Below are 13,861 nucleotides of genomic sequence, written 5' to 3'. Positions count from 1 at the left end.
AACTACAAAAGTTAACTATTTTCATAGCATATTTTATTTTTCTAATGAATTATCCCCACCTTTCCCAAAACGTGGCAAAAAATATCAAAATCAGATTAAATCAAAAAATCAATCAATATCAAAATTAAAATTATCACTGCGAAAGCTTATCAAAACAGATGGAAGACGATTTTTACGAAACACACAGAGAAAATAAATATGGAGAATGATCCGAAGCCAAAGAAAAGAGAAAATTAATAAAAACAAGTGACATTCACAAGAAAACATGGGCAGATTACTTTTGATCCGTATTTTCTAGAGGTAACATAAAGGAAGTATAAGAGGAGAGAACAGAACATCGAACGAACTCCTAAAGAACTCCTAAGAATGGAGATCAAGCATCCTAATGCATACTTCCCTTTAAAAGGGGACGAAATTAAATATGGAAAACGCAATTAATCTATTACGCACAACACCAAAATTGAGAACCGAAGTGATAACAAATAAACGGAATGAAATTATAAGAGTAGTAGAAGCACAACAAGGATTTAGTACGGGAAGATCTAAAACTATATTTGTAGTGAGGCGAAAAATCACTTAAATACGACAAACCGACATATTTTTGTTTTGTTTACCTGAAGAAGGCATTTGCCAGAGTAAAATTAAAGAACGGTAATATAAATGTATTTTATGTAAGAGAGATAGCTCTAGGTGTAATTAAAATGATCGAAAATATACATAAAACGAGACTATAAACCTAGAAGAGGAATTAACAGAGCCAATTGAGGATGGCAATGATGACAATCGTATAAAACATGTTCTGATGTTCGTTCAAGCTGATCATGGATAAAATATTAAAATAAGTAAGAACAAACAAGTCCAACTTAAAATAATACGCTATGCAGATGACGCAATACCAATCTCTCAAAGTGAAGATAATTTACAACGTATTCTGAACCAATTTTAGTCCATTAAAATGTTACATTTTTTAGGCCGTACCTTGAATTTCTTAGAGGAGTCAATTTTATTTCTTTAATGTGTAGGGGGGATAAGTAGAAGCTTAAGTTCAAGTTTTTGGGGTCGCCATCCTTGTCCCCGGTCGCCATCCTTGTCCCCGGTCGCCATCTTGGAAACGGGGTGCAAAGGGGTTTCGCACTATATCTCGTAAACTACCAACCCTACGGAAAATCTATTCAAACATAAAATGTAGCAAATTAAATTTTCCACAATTTTGTTTCTATTACTTTTTATCGTCAAGTGACCAACAAAAAAGATATACGCAAAAATATGTAAATTTTTTTTAACAAGTTTCCTTTTGGATGTTATAACTTTTTTTCAGTTCATTTTAAAATAAAATAACATTATAGCAAATTTTGTAGAGGGTTTTTCAGCGAACAATTTCCACTATAAATTTGTTTAATTCTATTTATTTATACAGGTTTACAGCGCTCCAAACTTGACCAGATTCTCGAATGCTCATAGGGATACAATAAAAACAAAAGTTAGGCTTACTTTTCTATCTATATATATTTTTTATTCATACAATTTAATATGATTTTAACATTTCTATGCTATTATTAATCTGTTTTTGACCTTTCTTCCCACTATAAAACTTATAACTCTAAGCATATATAGACAAGGCCCAAGAAGTTGTTTGAGGACAAATTCGCCGCTTCAGAAAAAAATGACGCAACCGCAAAATACAAAATTCTTAAGCAGAGCAAAAAAACAATTTTTGATATCAAAATCATAAAGTATGATAAAAATTAGCCATTCACCACACCGTGGTCAGGATCTCGAGATATAAACGTTTTTTGGGGTGTGCCGCTTGTATATGAAGTAACATAACTTTTTTCCTATTATATATTTTGCCTTAAAATTTTCCAAAAAACTTCTTCATGAACTATATTTTATTGTTGTGTTGGTTAAAATTATAAACTAAAAAGTTTGTCACTCAACTTTTTTAAGTAAACATGAAACTAACGAAATATGATGACAAAATGTTAATAAATTAACAACTCTTTTTTTAATGTGTTTAAACATTTTGGACAAATTTCATTGTTATCTACATACTTCAAAGATGACACAGTAAAATTTTTAAAAGGAAATATTTACAGCGACCAAAGATACAGCGAGGTAAATTTGAAAAATCATCAAAATTGATTTTTGGCATTTTTGTATAAAATTTATTTTTTTACCATGTTCCACCAACCCTAGATAAAAATAAACTTCATATTCGGATTCAGCGACCTCGAAAACATAAAAAATAGACCAAAATTGATCATTCACCTTAAATTTGATTTTCGTGGTTGGCATAACGCTCGTCTAATATATCCCCAAAATCACCGAGAGAATAAACTCTCTGAACAGGAACTTCACAATCAAAGTAATCAACGGCCCCCCCTCCGACACACAAGAATCTCTCAAATGTTCCTGTTCATCTTCCGGCCACGTACTCCACCGAAAGCCCAAACGCAAAAAGATTCATTTACCGTCCGCTCTAATGCAAACATGCATTGACGAACTCCCGGTGGAGTACGAAAACATCCTCGAGGCTACCCCGTTAGCCTTCCGTACCCACCTTTAACATCTCCTCTTCCCTACCCCGAACAGGGAGAAGTTGGTTTTTTGCGGTTTCCCAACTTCATTGCACAATTTTACCTGTTCGTCCCAAGAAAATAGCCGCAACTATTTTCTCCACTCGAACGCACACTGTCCACGCCGTGCTCAAAGCCACCTCCTGACCGCCGACGAGGGACGCAGGTTCGCCTGTCGTTGTACAATGGTTTCTAGGGAGATTGGTCTGGAGCAAAGCACGGACAGTACACGTAAATGTCTATGGAACCAACAACAATCCATCAAACTTTCTTCTCTGTTGACTTCTAGCCTTCTGGACACCACCGTCCGGCATAACCCAGGATCCAAAAAACACCAGGATACGGCGCTTGCCCCAGTGTGTTTTTCGGACTGTTTGCTTTTGCTGCCAACATTATACATTCACTACAAACCCTGAAGAGGACAAAATCCTAAACGGGGACAATCATTGATCGCATTTCCACATAGCATTATATCTATACACGCAAATCAAACAATGATAGTAGTAGTCGTCTAATATATAGATAGAAAAGCATTATTTTTCTACGAGAATTCGAGAATCTGGTCAAGTTTGGAGCGCTGTAAAACCTAGATAATAAATAAAATTAAACAATTTTATAGTGAAAATTGTTTATTGAAAAATCCTCTACAAAATCGCTATGATGTTATTTTATGGTGAAATGAACGTAAAAAAAGTTATAACCTCCAAAAGGAAATTTTTTACAAAATTTTCTCTTATTTTTGTTTATAACTTTTTTGTTGGTCCCTTTACGATAAAAAGTAATATATATAAAATTGTAGAAAATTTAATTTGCTTCATTTTAGGTAAAATTAAATTTTCTTTAGGGTAGCTAGTTTACGAGATACAGCGCGAAAGCCCTTTGCACCACTTTTTCCAAGATGGCGGCCAGGGGACAAGGGCCTCAACCCCAAAAACTTGAACTTAAGCTTCTACTGAATTCCCCTACACATTAAAAATATAAAATTGACTCATCTAAGAAATGCACACTAAATGTAACATTTCAATGGACTATTTAATATAACTGCCACAAAATTTAACGTGATAATTTCACCAAAAAGGACATAATGCATAGTTATAAGTTATAACAGCAAACCTCCTGAGATGTAAATTGGAGATAGAAGGACAAATAATAAAAAAATGGTGGAGTTTAAATATCTGATTATCACACGATCTAGCTACGGAAAACTTAAAACAAAAATGGAAGATCAAGTAAATAGAGTGAACGGAGCTGCAGGATGCACGAATAAAACAATGTAAAAAAAGAAAAATATCAGAAAGAAATTAAAGGCAGAATTTTCAAAACGGTCATCAGACCATTAATGGCATACGCGCCAGAAACACGACTCGGCACAAAGAGAACAAGAAGAAAACTAGAAACAGCAGAGCTGAAAACCTGTAGAAAAATTGATGGCAAGACACTATGGGAGATATGTATGTACTACATGTACAGATATACGACGCAGACACAAAGTAGAGAACATCAAGAACTGGAGTTGAATGGAATGATCATATAAACTAAATGACAATAAATAGAGTAGGACCTAATGAAGAGAGTGAAAGACGGTTCGCAAGATTAAAACATTTTAATAGAACATCAAATACGTAAAACCACAGCTTGGAAAAGTACAGATATAATACGTTCTTTAAAGGTAAAATATTGCAAAACCTCTAAATTTTAAAGAACCGCTTGGATTGACATGAAATGTGGCATAATACACATATCTAACAAGTCAAAGAAAAAAAGTGATATTGTGCCGATGTATGCTTTTGCCCTAGGGGTACATGTCTAATAAGTCCGGAAATGGATAAAATGACTAATTCTAAGCAACTTTTGTTCTATAAAGTTTTTCCACCAAGTTAATACTTTTCCAGTTATTTGCGAGTGAATATGTTAACTTTTCTACAAAATAACCACGTTTTCAGACGGTTTTTCGCAAATAACTCAAAAAGTAAGTATTTGGTCGAAAAAAAAATTCCTATCAAAAATATAGCACGTAAAATAGTGAAAAAAATGGTGTATATAGTAGGTCACTATACCTAGTAGAAGCAGAGTTATAGCTAATGAAAAATAATTTCATATTCGTTAAATTCCAAATCGTATATTTTAACGTGCCATAACCAAAAAACTAAGTACTATTTTGGGGAAAACTCATTTTAACTTTTATAAAGTGTTTAAAAAATGCTTATTTTTGTTTTTTTTTTTAAATTGTTAGCACCAAAAGTAAACAAGTTACGCTCAAAATAAAGTTGGTCCCTTTTTTTGGTAAGAAATCGGGAAAATCACCCCCTAATTAGCATTTCAAATTAACTTAATTGCTACCACCTCACAAGTTTTTTACTCTCGTATGTATTGATCCTTATTTTTGAAAGAGCTGTAGTTAAAAGGGCTTGAACGAGTCACTTATCACGAGTGTATGAAAATTTAGAAACACCGAATCTTAACCAATTTTTGTGTTACAGAAAAACAAAAAAATACAAAATATTCAGAAAAGTAAATCCGACTTTTTTTATTGCTTAAGATTTTTGGTATCTCTAACAATTTTTAAGTTATTTTGAAAAAAAGCACTTTTTTCAAAACTAAAATTTTTATAAATTTTACTTTAAAACCAACTTTTTTCAAAAATAAGCACTTTGTAATCGATGTTTCTTTCAAAAATAAGCACATCACAAGTAACTTGTGAAGCGGTAACGATTAATTTCATTTAAGTTGCTAATTGGGGGTGATCTACCTGATTTCTTTTGGCCAAAACAAAAGGGACCAACTTTATTTTGAGCCTACCTTGCTTACGTTTGATGCTAGAAATTTTTTTTATAAAAACAGAAATAAAGCATTTTTAAACACTTTAAAAAAGTTGTAAGGTGTTTTCCACAAGAATGCTTCATTATTTGGATATTTCACATTGAATTTTTCATTAGCTATAACTCTGCTTTTGCTAGGTATAGAGACCTAATATATACACCGTTTTTTCACTTTTTTTTAGGCTATAGTTTTGCTAGGAATATTTTTTTCGACAAAATGCGGACGCTTTGAGTTATTTGCGAAAAACCGTCTATAACGTGGTAATTTTGTTGAAAAATGAACATATTCACTTGCAAATAACTCGAAAAGTATTGATTTGTTGAAAAGCTCTATAGAACAAAAGTTGCTTAAAATTAGTCAGTTTATCCATTTCGGGACTTATCTTGGACATATATTTTTTCACCCCCGAGATGAGGTGAAATTCACCCCCAGGGCAAAAGCACATAAAAGCACACATCGGCACCATATCACTTTTTTTTCTTTGACATGTTAGCTATGCGTATACCAAATTTCATGTCAATCCAAGCGGTTCTTTAAAATTTACAGCAAAAACCGTGAAAGAATGTACTAATAAACCAAGTAAATAAATGACACCGTGGTCTTTCTGCTTCTCTTCATTCCTTGAGCCCCTGTGAGGCTGTGAGAGCTTGGTAATACTTGGTAATGCTTGGTAATGTTAGCTTGCTGTCTCTGTTGGCTGACCCCATTTGTACTTGCATTATATAACTTTGAAAAAGCATGTGACTAGGCTTTGTAAGCTGAAAGCACTCAGCTAGGAATTAAATATGTTTATGTTTACACACTTCAAAAATACTTTTCTTTTCCCTTTCATTCATTTTGCTCGTTAGTCCCGGGACATCCTGTATTTACAAATCACGACCAAGCATTCACTCTAACCAGATATTATTGAGATTATAAAGTTATTTTTAGTCAGATCCAGTAAATCAGCAATAGCCGCAAAGCAACCAGTTCTTTATTTATGCAGAACACGTATTCGCGATGTACGATTTAGAAACAATAACCTTCTTGGTGCTGAGGGTATTGCACTACTTTTCCTAGTTGTTTTGATACTAAAATGTGTCAATCAGCTTAATCATTTAGTTAATGTTTACGTCATATATCATTGATTTAGTACGTTAATGAATATTTGGTTCTTAATATTTTAGATTGATTCATTTGATAATGCCATTCCTTTTATTGACTTATTTTTCATTATTCATACTAGAATGTTTAAAATTATTCATCAGAACATCATTTTTCTTTTTATTTGTAGGTAATCTTTGTATTCATTTTCTATTCTATCTTTATTATTTTTCCGTATATTCTACTAAATAAGTTTGTCACAGTGAAGTCTCTATAGTTGTCACTGTCGTCCCTTCTGCATTTCTTGTATATGGTAGGTATGAATGATGTCCTACTTTCTTCTGGGATCTGCTCTTCTCTAATGCAACTTTCAAACAACTTTCAGAAAATGAATGAAATGATAATGCAACTTTCAGAAAACCAAAGTTACCTATGTGGTACAAAAATCACTAAAATTGAAATGGGAATAGGATATGTAGCTAGGAGCGATCTTAACAAATGGCACAGAACAATTCTAACCTGGAAACCATACGAACACAAAAGACCCAGAGGCAGACCTCCTATGAGATGGACAGATGATCTGAAACGAACTGCCGGGAAAAATTGGCTACAAGTAGCGTACAACAAAAAACAATGGAAAGGAAGATTTGAAGAGGCTTATGTTCAGATGTGGACGTGAATGGGTAGTCGAAGAAGAAGAAGAAGAATGGAACTTTGGAAAATTTGGACTAGGCTTTCATATAATTTTATTGTGCCCTATTGTCTTAGTTCAGCATGGATATTTTTTGGACCAAGTGCCTTGTTATTTTTTAACTATTTACATATTATCTCTTCTACTTATTTTGATAATATTCGTACAGGAGAGACAAGGATATTTATATTATGGGTTTTGTTGTTATCTTTGAAGTCTGGTCTGTCTTCATTTAAATGTCTTATGAAGTACTCATACTATTTACCAGGTATCATTGGTGATATTGTATATCTTTACTTTTCCTATCGTAGTAATTTTAATATTCTCCAAATTTCTCTACTTCTACATCATCCTAGATGAGAATTTACCATGTTACTCTTTTTGTTGCTTCATTTTTCTTACGACATATCATTTTTCGCACTTTGGTTTGTGTCTCCTTGTATATCAGTTTTCAGTCTCATCCTCGGTATTAAAATATTTTTGGTATTTCTCTTTTATTTTCTATTTCTTGTTCTATTTCATCATCCCACCAATACAGGAGTCATCTGGTTCTGCATTTGATATCCAATGGCTTCTGTCTCTGTCCCCTCAAGGCATATTTTATAATGGTAATATTCTTTGCTATTATTGAATTGTTTAATTTCCAACTTTTGGTCCAATCTATTTCTATATAATTCTCTCACGCTTTCTTATTCTAGGCTCTTTAAGTTGTATCTCTTTCTGATAATTTCTCCATCTCATACTCTTCTTTTAAATTTTGTGGTTTCACTACTCCAAATGTGGTCTTGATCCATATTGAATAATGATTACTGTCACAAGTAGTTCTTCCGTATACTCGTATAATATACTGCCGTGATAAGGTAAAAAGCAGAAGTGCCAAAATAATGGTTTTGAGTTATTTGTAATTTAAGATTTTTCTTTCACGCAATTTATTATTTCTTTAATTTTAAGCAGAAAAACTTTAAAAACGTTAAGAAATAGGTCTTAATTTTTGGCAAAACAAACAATTGTGTTACTTGTTTTTTGGCTGAAAATTCAGCAGTTCAAAAATGTAGAATTGTTAGCTTTATGTAAATATAGGTTTTAAAAATAAACCAAAGTGCAGAATAAAGCGGTAGTGTAATCAAATAAAAAATCAAATGTAATTCACATTAGAAAAAGAAAAAAGTCTTTAATTACATAATATTGAAAAAATTATTCGAAATTTATTACTTAAGTCTTCTATGTCATCTTCTTTTAATGAACGCCAAAAATGCCGTCTGTTTTCAGGTAGGAGAGGTCACAGTTGCGAAATTAGACCTTGTTTCTTTTGCTTAGGGACTCCTCTACAATTATCGCGTAATTTACTAGGAATTTCTAGTTTGAAATTTGTTTTAAGAAAATTATATTCATTGAAATTTTCGTCGTTAATATTATTTTTATAAAAAAGTAATCGACTGCCTCGTCTGAACTCTATCTACCACAGATATGTATATCGCAAAGCAAAGGTCTGTCCGTTTTTTTATTTGGCTTTTGAATCTCCAGATTGCCAATTTAAACATCTTCGTTTTTTAAACAAATTACGTTATTTTTCTTTCATTTGACTTTTCTATAGCCTTGATAAAATTGTTGAAGTCATAAATATTTCCTTCATTTGTGATCTTCATGCTCTGTTCCACACCGTGATGAACAGAATCCGCACTCATGAAGGTGTGGCCTGTCTCAAAATATTTAAGGGTAATTTCAGAGGTAGCAATCATTTTTGAATTTACCATTGTGACAAACATGGTAAATAAGCACCAATTTTTATTTTGGGCTGAGCAATTGTCTGTCCAATACAATAGGTACTTTAACGGCGTCTCTTTCTTCAAAAGCTCTACAATAGGCCGATGCAATTTCTTATGCCTTTCTTCCAGCCACTCCTTCATGCCACAAGACTGATATGTTTTTTTTAGTGCATCTACTCTTCTTGTTTGCCATTGATGCAAAGGTTAGATGAAAAGCCACTAAACAAATGATAAGACTAAACAAATCTAAGTACGGTCAGGAACTGCAAATTACACTTTCTGCGCGATGTCATGTGTTTATTTTAACGGATGTTAAATCAGGTGATGTTTACGCAAATAGCAGTATCTGAGAAGATACTGCCTTATGTCATGATATAATACAAGCTTTGAATACAAATGTGATGGAAAATAGCAGTAATCTACTTTACTAAGTAGATACTTACTGCCGTTTACATTCACATTAAAAATTATGTTCCAGATCTCTATGTAGACAAACAGCAGTAATTAGTTATTACGTTGGATACTGCCTGTTACCATCACATTGAGAGTTACTTTGATAGTTACTGCTTTTTGCCATTGCTAGTTCTGGTATAAGTTGACTATAAATGTGCACCAAACCCTTAAAAGTAAGAGCAGTTAGGTACTACTTAGGTAGGATACATTAATATCTCATTTTTGACAAAAATGTCACTTACTGTCTTTTACCTTAACACGGCAGTATACATATAATGAATCATTTTTGTCTTTTGCCTTACGATTTTGTAGGATTGATGGATTGTAGACCAGGTGTACACCATATAGCGTAAAATACAATAAAAGTGAGATGTTTTTCTGTTTGTTAAGTCAGGCAATCTTTAGGCCTAGATCCCGAGTGCCAAAAAAAGTTGACTAATAGCAAGCTGAAAATTTGTTAATAGCTTAACGGTGTCTAGTCGGACAAACTTTGATGTATGGGAACACTAGAACAGGGGAAGATTTAATTGTGGAACGTGATTTTAATTGTAGAACATCCTGACAAGTTTATGATTGTGAAAACTAGCAGGTTGTTTTTAAGTTTATTCCATAGCAAACTTTATATAATATTATATGAAAAAATGTTGTCCGACAAATATGTTGGGTATTTTAATAAGTCTGACACGTCGAAGATGTCAAATGACAAGAATTATGTTGGTGGTAAATAGCCAGGGCCGTGCGGTGTTATGATGCGGTGAGGCAGTCGCATCAGGCGGCATCACAAGGGGGCGACATAATCAGTAAAATCAAAATACAAATTGAGCCATTCAATAATTAAAAGTATATATAGGACCAAGTGTCAGCCGAAAATATTTAAATGGTGAAGGTTTAACAGAACTTATTTTGACAAATTTGGAAAAAATAGTTCTTGATAAAACGGCTCAGAGGACAAGGTTATGATAACGGGGTTAATATGAAAGGAATAAGGGTGTGCAAAACAGAATATTTGAAAAATATCCGAGAGCGTTTTACGTGCCCTGCACATGCCAACTAAGTCATAAATGACGCAGCGTCTTTTTTTCACAGAAACAACAAACTTTTTTTGTATTATACAAGAACTGTAAACTTTTTTTCTGGTTTTACAAAGCGTTGGGAAGTTCTGAAAAAAACATGTTTCACAACTAACACTAAAACCGTTGAGTACTACTAGATGGTTAAGTCCAATAGATGCATTGAAATCTCTAAGATTTCAATTTTGTGAAATACGTAATGCCTTATTCGAAATAATAGAAGACGTCAACAATAATTCAGAAACTAAAGTCAAAGCACGAGGATTAGTAAAAAATATTAAAAATTATAAATTTATATGCGGTGTAGTTCTTTGGCATGATATTTTATTTTATATAAATTCAGTCTCGAAGATGTTACAACATGTAACTATAAATTTGTCAGATTGTGTAAAAATGTCAGAAACTATGGAAAAATTAAAATTTACTGACAATTTGGCTATGACCAAATGAAAATTACTGATAATGAAATTGCAGAAAATCTTGTAAATAAGTTCCGAATTTCCTGCTGAAAACGAATATTGAGGCAAGAGACAAATGCGTCAATTTGATCTATGGATTAGCTCTCAACAGAGAAAGATAAATTTAAAGTAAATTTTTGAAGTTATACTTCTTTACCGGCGATAGAGGGTTATTTTTTAATATGTTAAAACCTATCAGCCCGGCGCATGCGCATTATAACTTTGTTCTGATTGGATGTTCAAATGATATGTCAAAAATTATCCGATATGGCAGCTGTGGTTTGGAGGTAAAGGTAAACAAATGTATAATATATTAGTTTTATTGTTGTGAGGACAGAAACAAAAAAGTTTATAATATTGTAGTGACTTTTAAATAGTTTTTAAAAGCAACAGGTACGTAATAATTGTTAAGGTGATACAGTAGCGATCAACAGGTAGCCAAAACGCGTTCCAAGATTGCGGCTGTAATTTTGAATATTTTTTCGAGATGTTTGGCACACGTATTCGTAATATAATAAAGAATGGCGGTACAGAGCCCAATTTGAAAAATATATTAATATGTGGAAATTACTCTGTAACGAGCCTGTACCGCCATTAAGAAGAACAAAAAAATACACTTTCTTCAAATAAACTTTTTAATCCGATGCCTAGATTTTGTGTCATTTTGGAACTACTAAAATTTTTTATTTCATTAGTAGTTCCAAAATGACACAAAATCTAGGCATCGGATAAAAAAGTTTATTTGAAGAAAGTGTATTTTTTTGTTCTTCTTAATGGCGGTACAGGCTCGTTTTTTTAATATTGTATTTAATTACAGAGTAATTTCCACATATTAATATATTTTTCAAATTGGGCTCTGTACCGCCATTCTTTATTATATTACGAATACGTCTGCCAAATATCTCGAAAAAATATTCAAAATTACAGCCGCAATCTTGGAACGCGTTTTCGCTACCTGTTGATCGCTACTGTTTCCTCTTAATGTATCATGGGTATAAGCCTACCTATTTGATCTGCCAAAATACATAGTATGTAATACTTTTATTTATATAATTTGATTACCATCAAAATTTCTATCAATATTCACCTAATATATTGTTTTTTTACTCTATGTTTTGTTGTATTTTTTCAATTCTAAATCATTTCAATTCAAAATTAAAATAATTTGATCAATTTTTAAAATATCAAAATATCACAAGTTTAATCCGTTTAGTTAGTCGATCTTCGTAAATAATGACACATAGTGTCCGTGGCTAAGCGGAGAAGGCGAATGAATTCCAATACCAACCGCTCTTATCAGCGCTGGTTCGAGTCCTAATAGAAACTTTCTTTTTTGTTTTTTTTAATACATTTTATGATTGTAAGTATATTTATTATATAATTGTATTTTCAGAAAATACGTATTTAGTTAAAAAAATTTTCGACAATTAATGTTCAGACATCATTTGTGGCTTGTTTAATGTGTTTGTGTGTGTTTTATTCTTTTATTATTTTAATTTTTGGCACTGTTCTAATAAAAATGTTTGAGAAGTAGTAAGTATAAATTAGTTTAATATTTAAACAAAATATAAATAAAAAGTATATTAATTTCGTTTAAATCATATAATAGAAGTATAACTTCTTACGTGCGTACAAAGTACACACACATTCTTTTTTTCATCTACATTTTAAACATTGCCTTTAATTCTTTGATTGATCGATTTTCGCTTTTAGAAACTCATAATAAAAATTTTAAAGTTTTATATATTTTTAAATTGAGGGAAATATAAGAAAAGGGAAAGATGATAAAATACTAGAAAAATAGTAGAAAATATTCATTCAATACTTTTTATAAAAAATAATCGGATATAGAGGCAAATGATTTTCTAGAAGATTTATTGCATGATTTATCCCAAATGATACCATACTTCATGAAACCTTAGAGGTTTTGAACTATTTGTGCCAAAATAACCTAATTTCTTTATACCCAAATATGGTTGTATCACTAAGGGCCGGTATAATCTGTTCCGATTAAAACCCGGTTAGAGGAATTTTGTCATGCGAGGTGCAGAAAGTACCAGCCCTAAGAATTTTATTAACACTCTCTGTCTCTGTAGCTTGGGGAAAGAAGTTTCTCAAAATTAAAAATGATTAAAAACTATTTACGAAGCTCCATAAGACAAACAAAACTAAAAAAATTAGCACTTATTTCAATAGAGTCCTCACTAGCTGCTACTTTAGACTACACCAGTCTGATTGACGAGTTTGCCAAAATTAAAATCAAAAGGATAAAATTGTAATTTTCATAAATGTTATTTAATGTTAATACATATTATTTCATTTAATTTAAAGTATGTTTTGTTTTTAAAATAAAAGTTTTCGTTCATTTTGTGTAATTTCATTTAATAAAAATAAATACTAGTATTAAGTTTCAATAATATTTAGGGGGCAGCATTTCGAAGACTTGCATCATATTGAAAAGATGTACCGCACGGCTCTGTAAATAGCAGTCTGATTTTTGAGTCAGAGTTTAATGAAAGGGTAACAAATCAATTGAAAGTTCTGTCCGACAAAATACATGGGACGTTTTCGTAGTCTGACGTTCCAAATTTTTAACCTGTTCCACAATTAAAACTTCCCCTGTTCCAGCGTTCCCGTACATCAACGTTTGTCCGACTAGACACCGTTAAGCTATTAACAAATTTTCAGCTTGCTGTTAATAAACTTTTTTTGGCACGCGGGATCAAGGCCTATTGTAGATTTAGAATGATTTAATTATGATATTTTCTCAATATTTTTTGTTACAGAATGAAAGACAAAGACTGATGAGAAGAACTATAGTAAGGTACGCCGTTTTAGCTTATGTTATAACATTACAAAGGATATCGCTTAGGGTAAAGAAGAGGTTTCCAACTTGGCAACACGTTGTAGATTCAGGTCAGTAAACACATATCCCAATTATTTA

General features: G+C 32.1%; 1 protein-coding gene across 3 annotated transcripts in view; it reads left to right on the top strand.

Annotated features, from left to right (window-relative positions):
- Window positions 1–13,861, top strand: part of LOC114329818 (bestrophin-2) — a 219,901-nt gene that overhangs the window by 152,125 nt on the left and 53,915 nt on the right. For all 3 annotated transcript variants that reach the window (XM_028279055.2, XM_028279056.2, XM_028279057.2), the window contains exon 4: window positions 13,704–13,833. In XM_028279055.2, the coding sequence (XP_028134856.1) occupies window positions 13,704–13,833 (130 nt within the window). The remainder of the gene's footprint in view (window positions 1–13,703; window positions 13,834–13,861) is intronic.

The sequence above is a fragment of the Diabrotica virgifera genome, chromosome 3 (genome assembly GCF_917563875.1).
Source record: "Diabrotica virgifera virgifera chromosome 3, PGI_DIABVI_V3a".
In the NCBI taxonomy this organism is placed as follows: domain Eukaryota; kingdom Metazoa; phylum Arthropoda; class Insecta; order Coleoptera; family Chrysomelidae; genus Diabrotica; species Diabrotica virgifera.
Note: the sequence above shows the minus strand (reverse complement) of the source record. Positions and strands in the feature narration are given on the sequence as shown.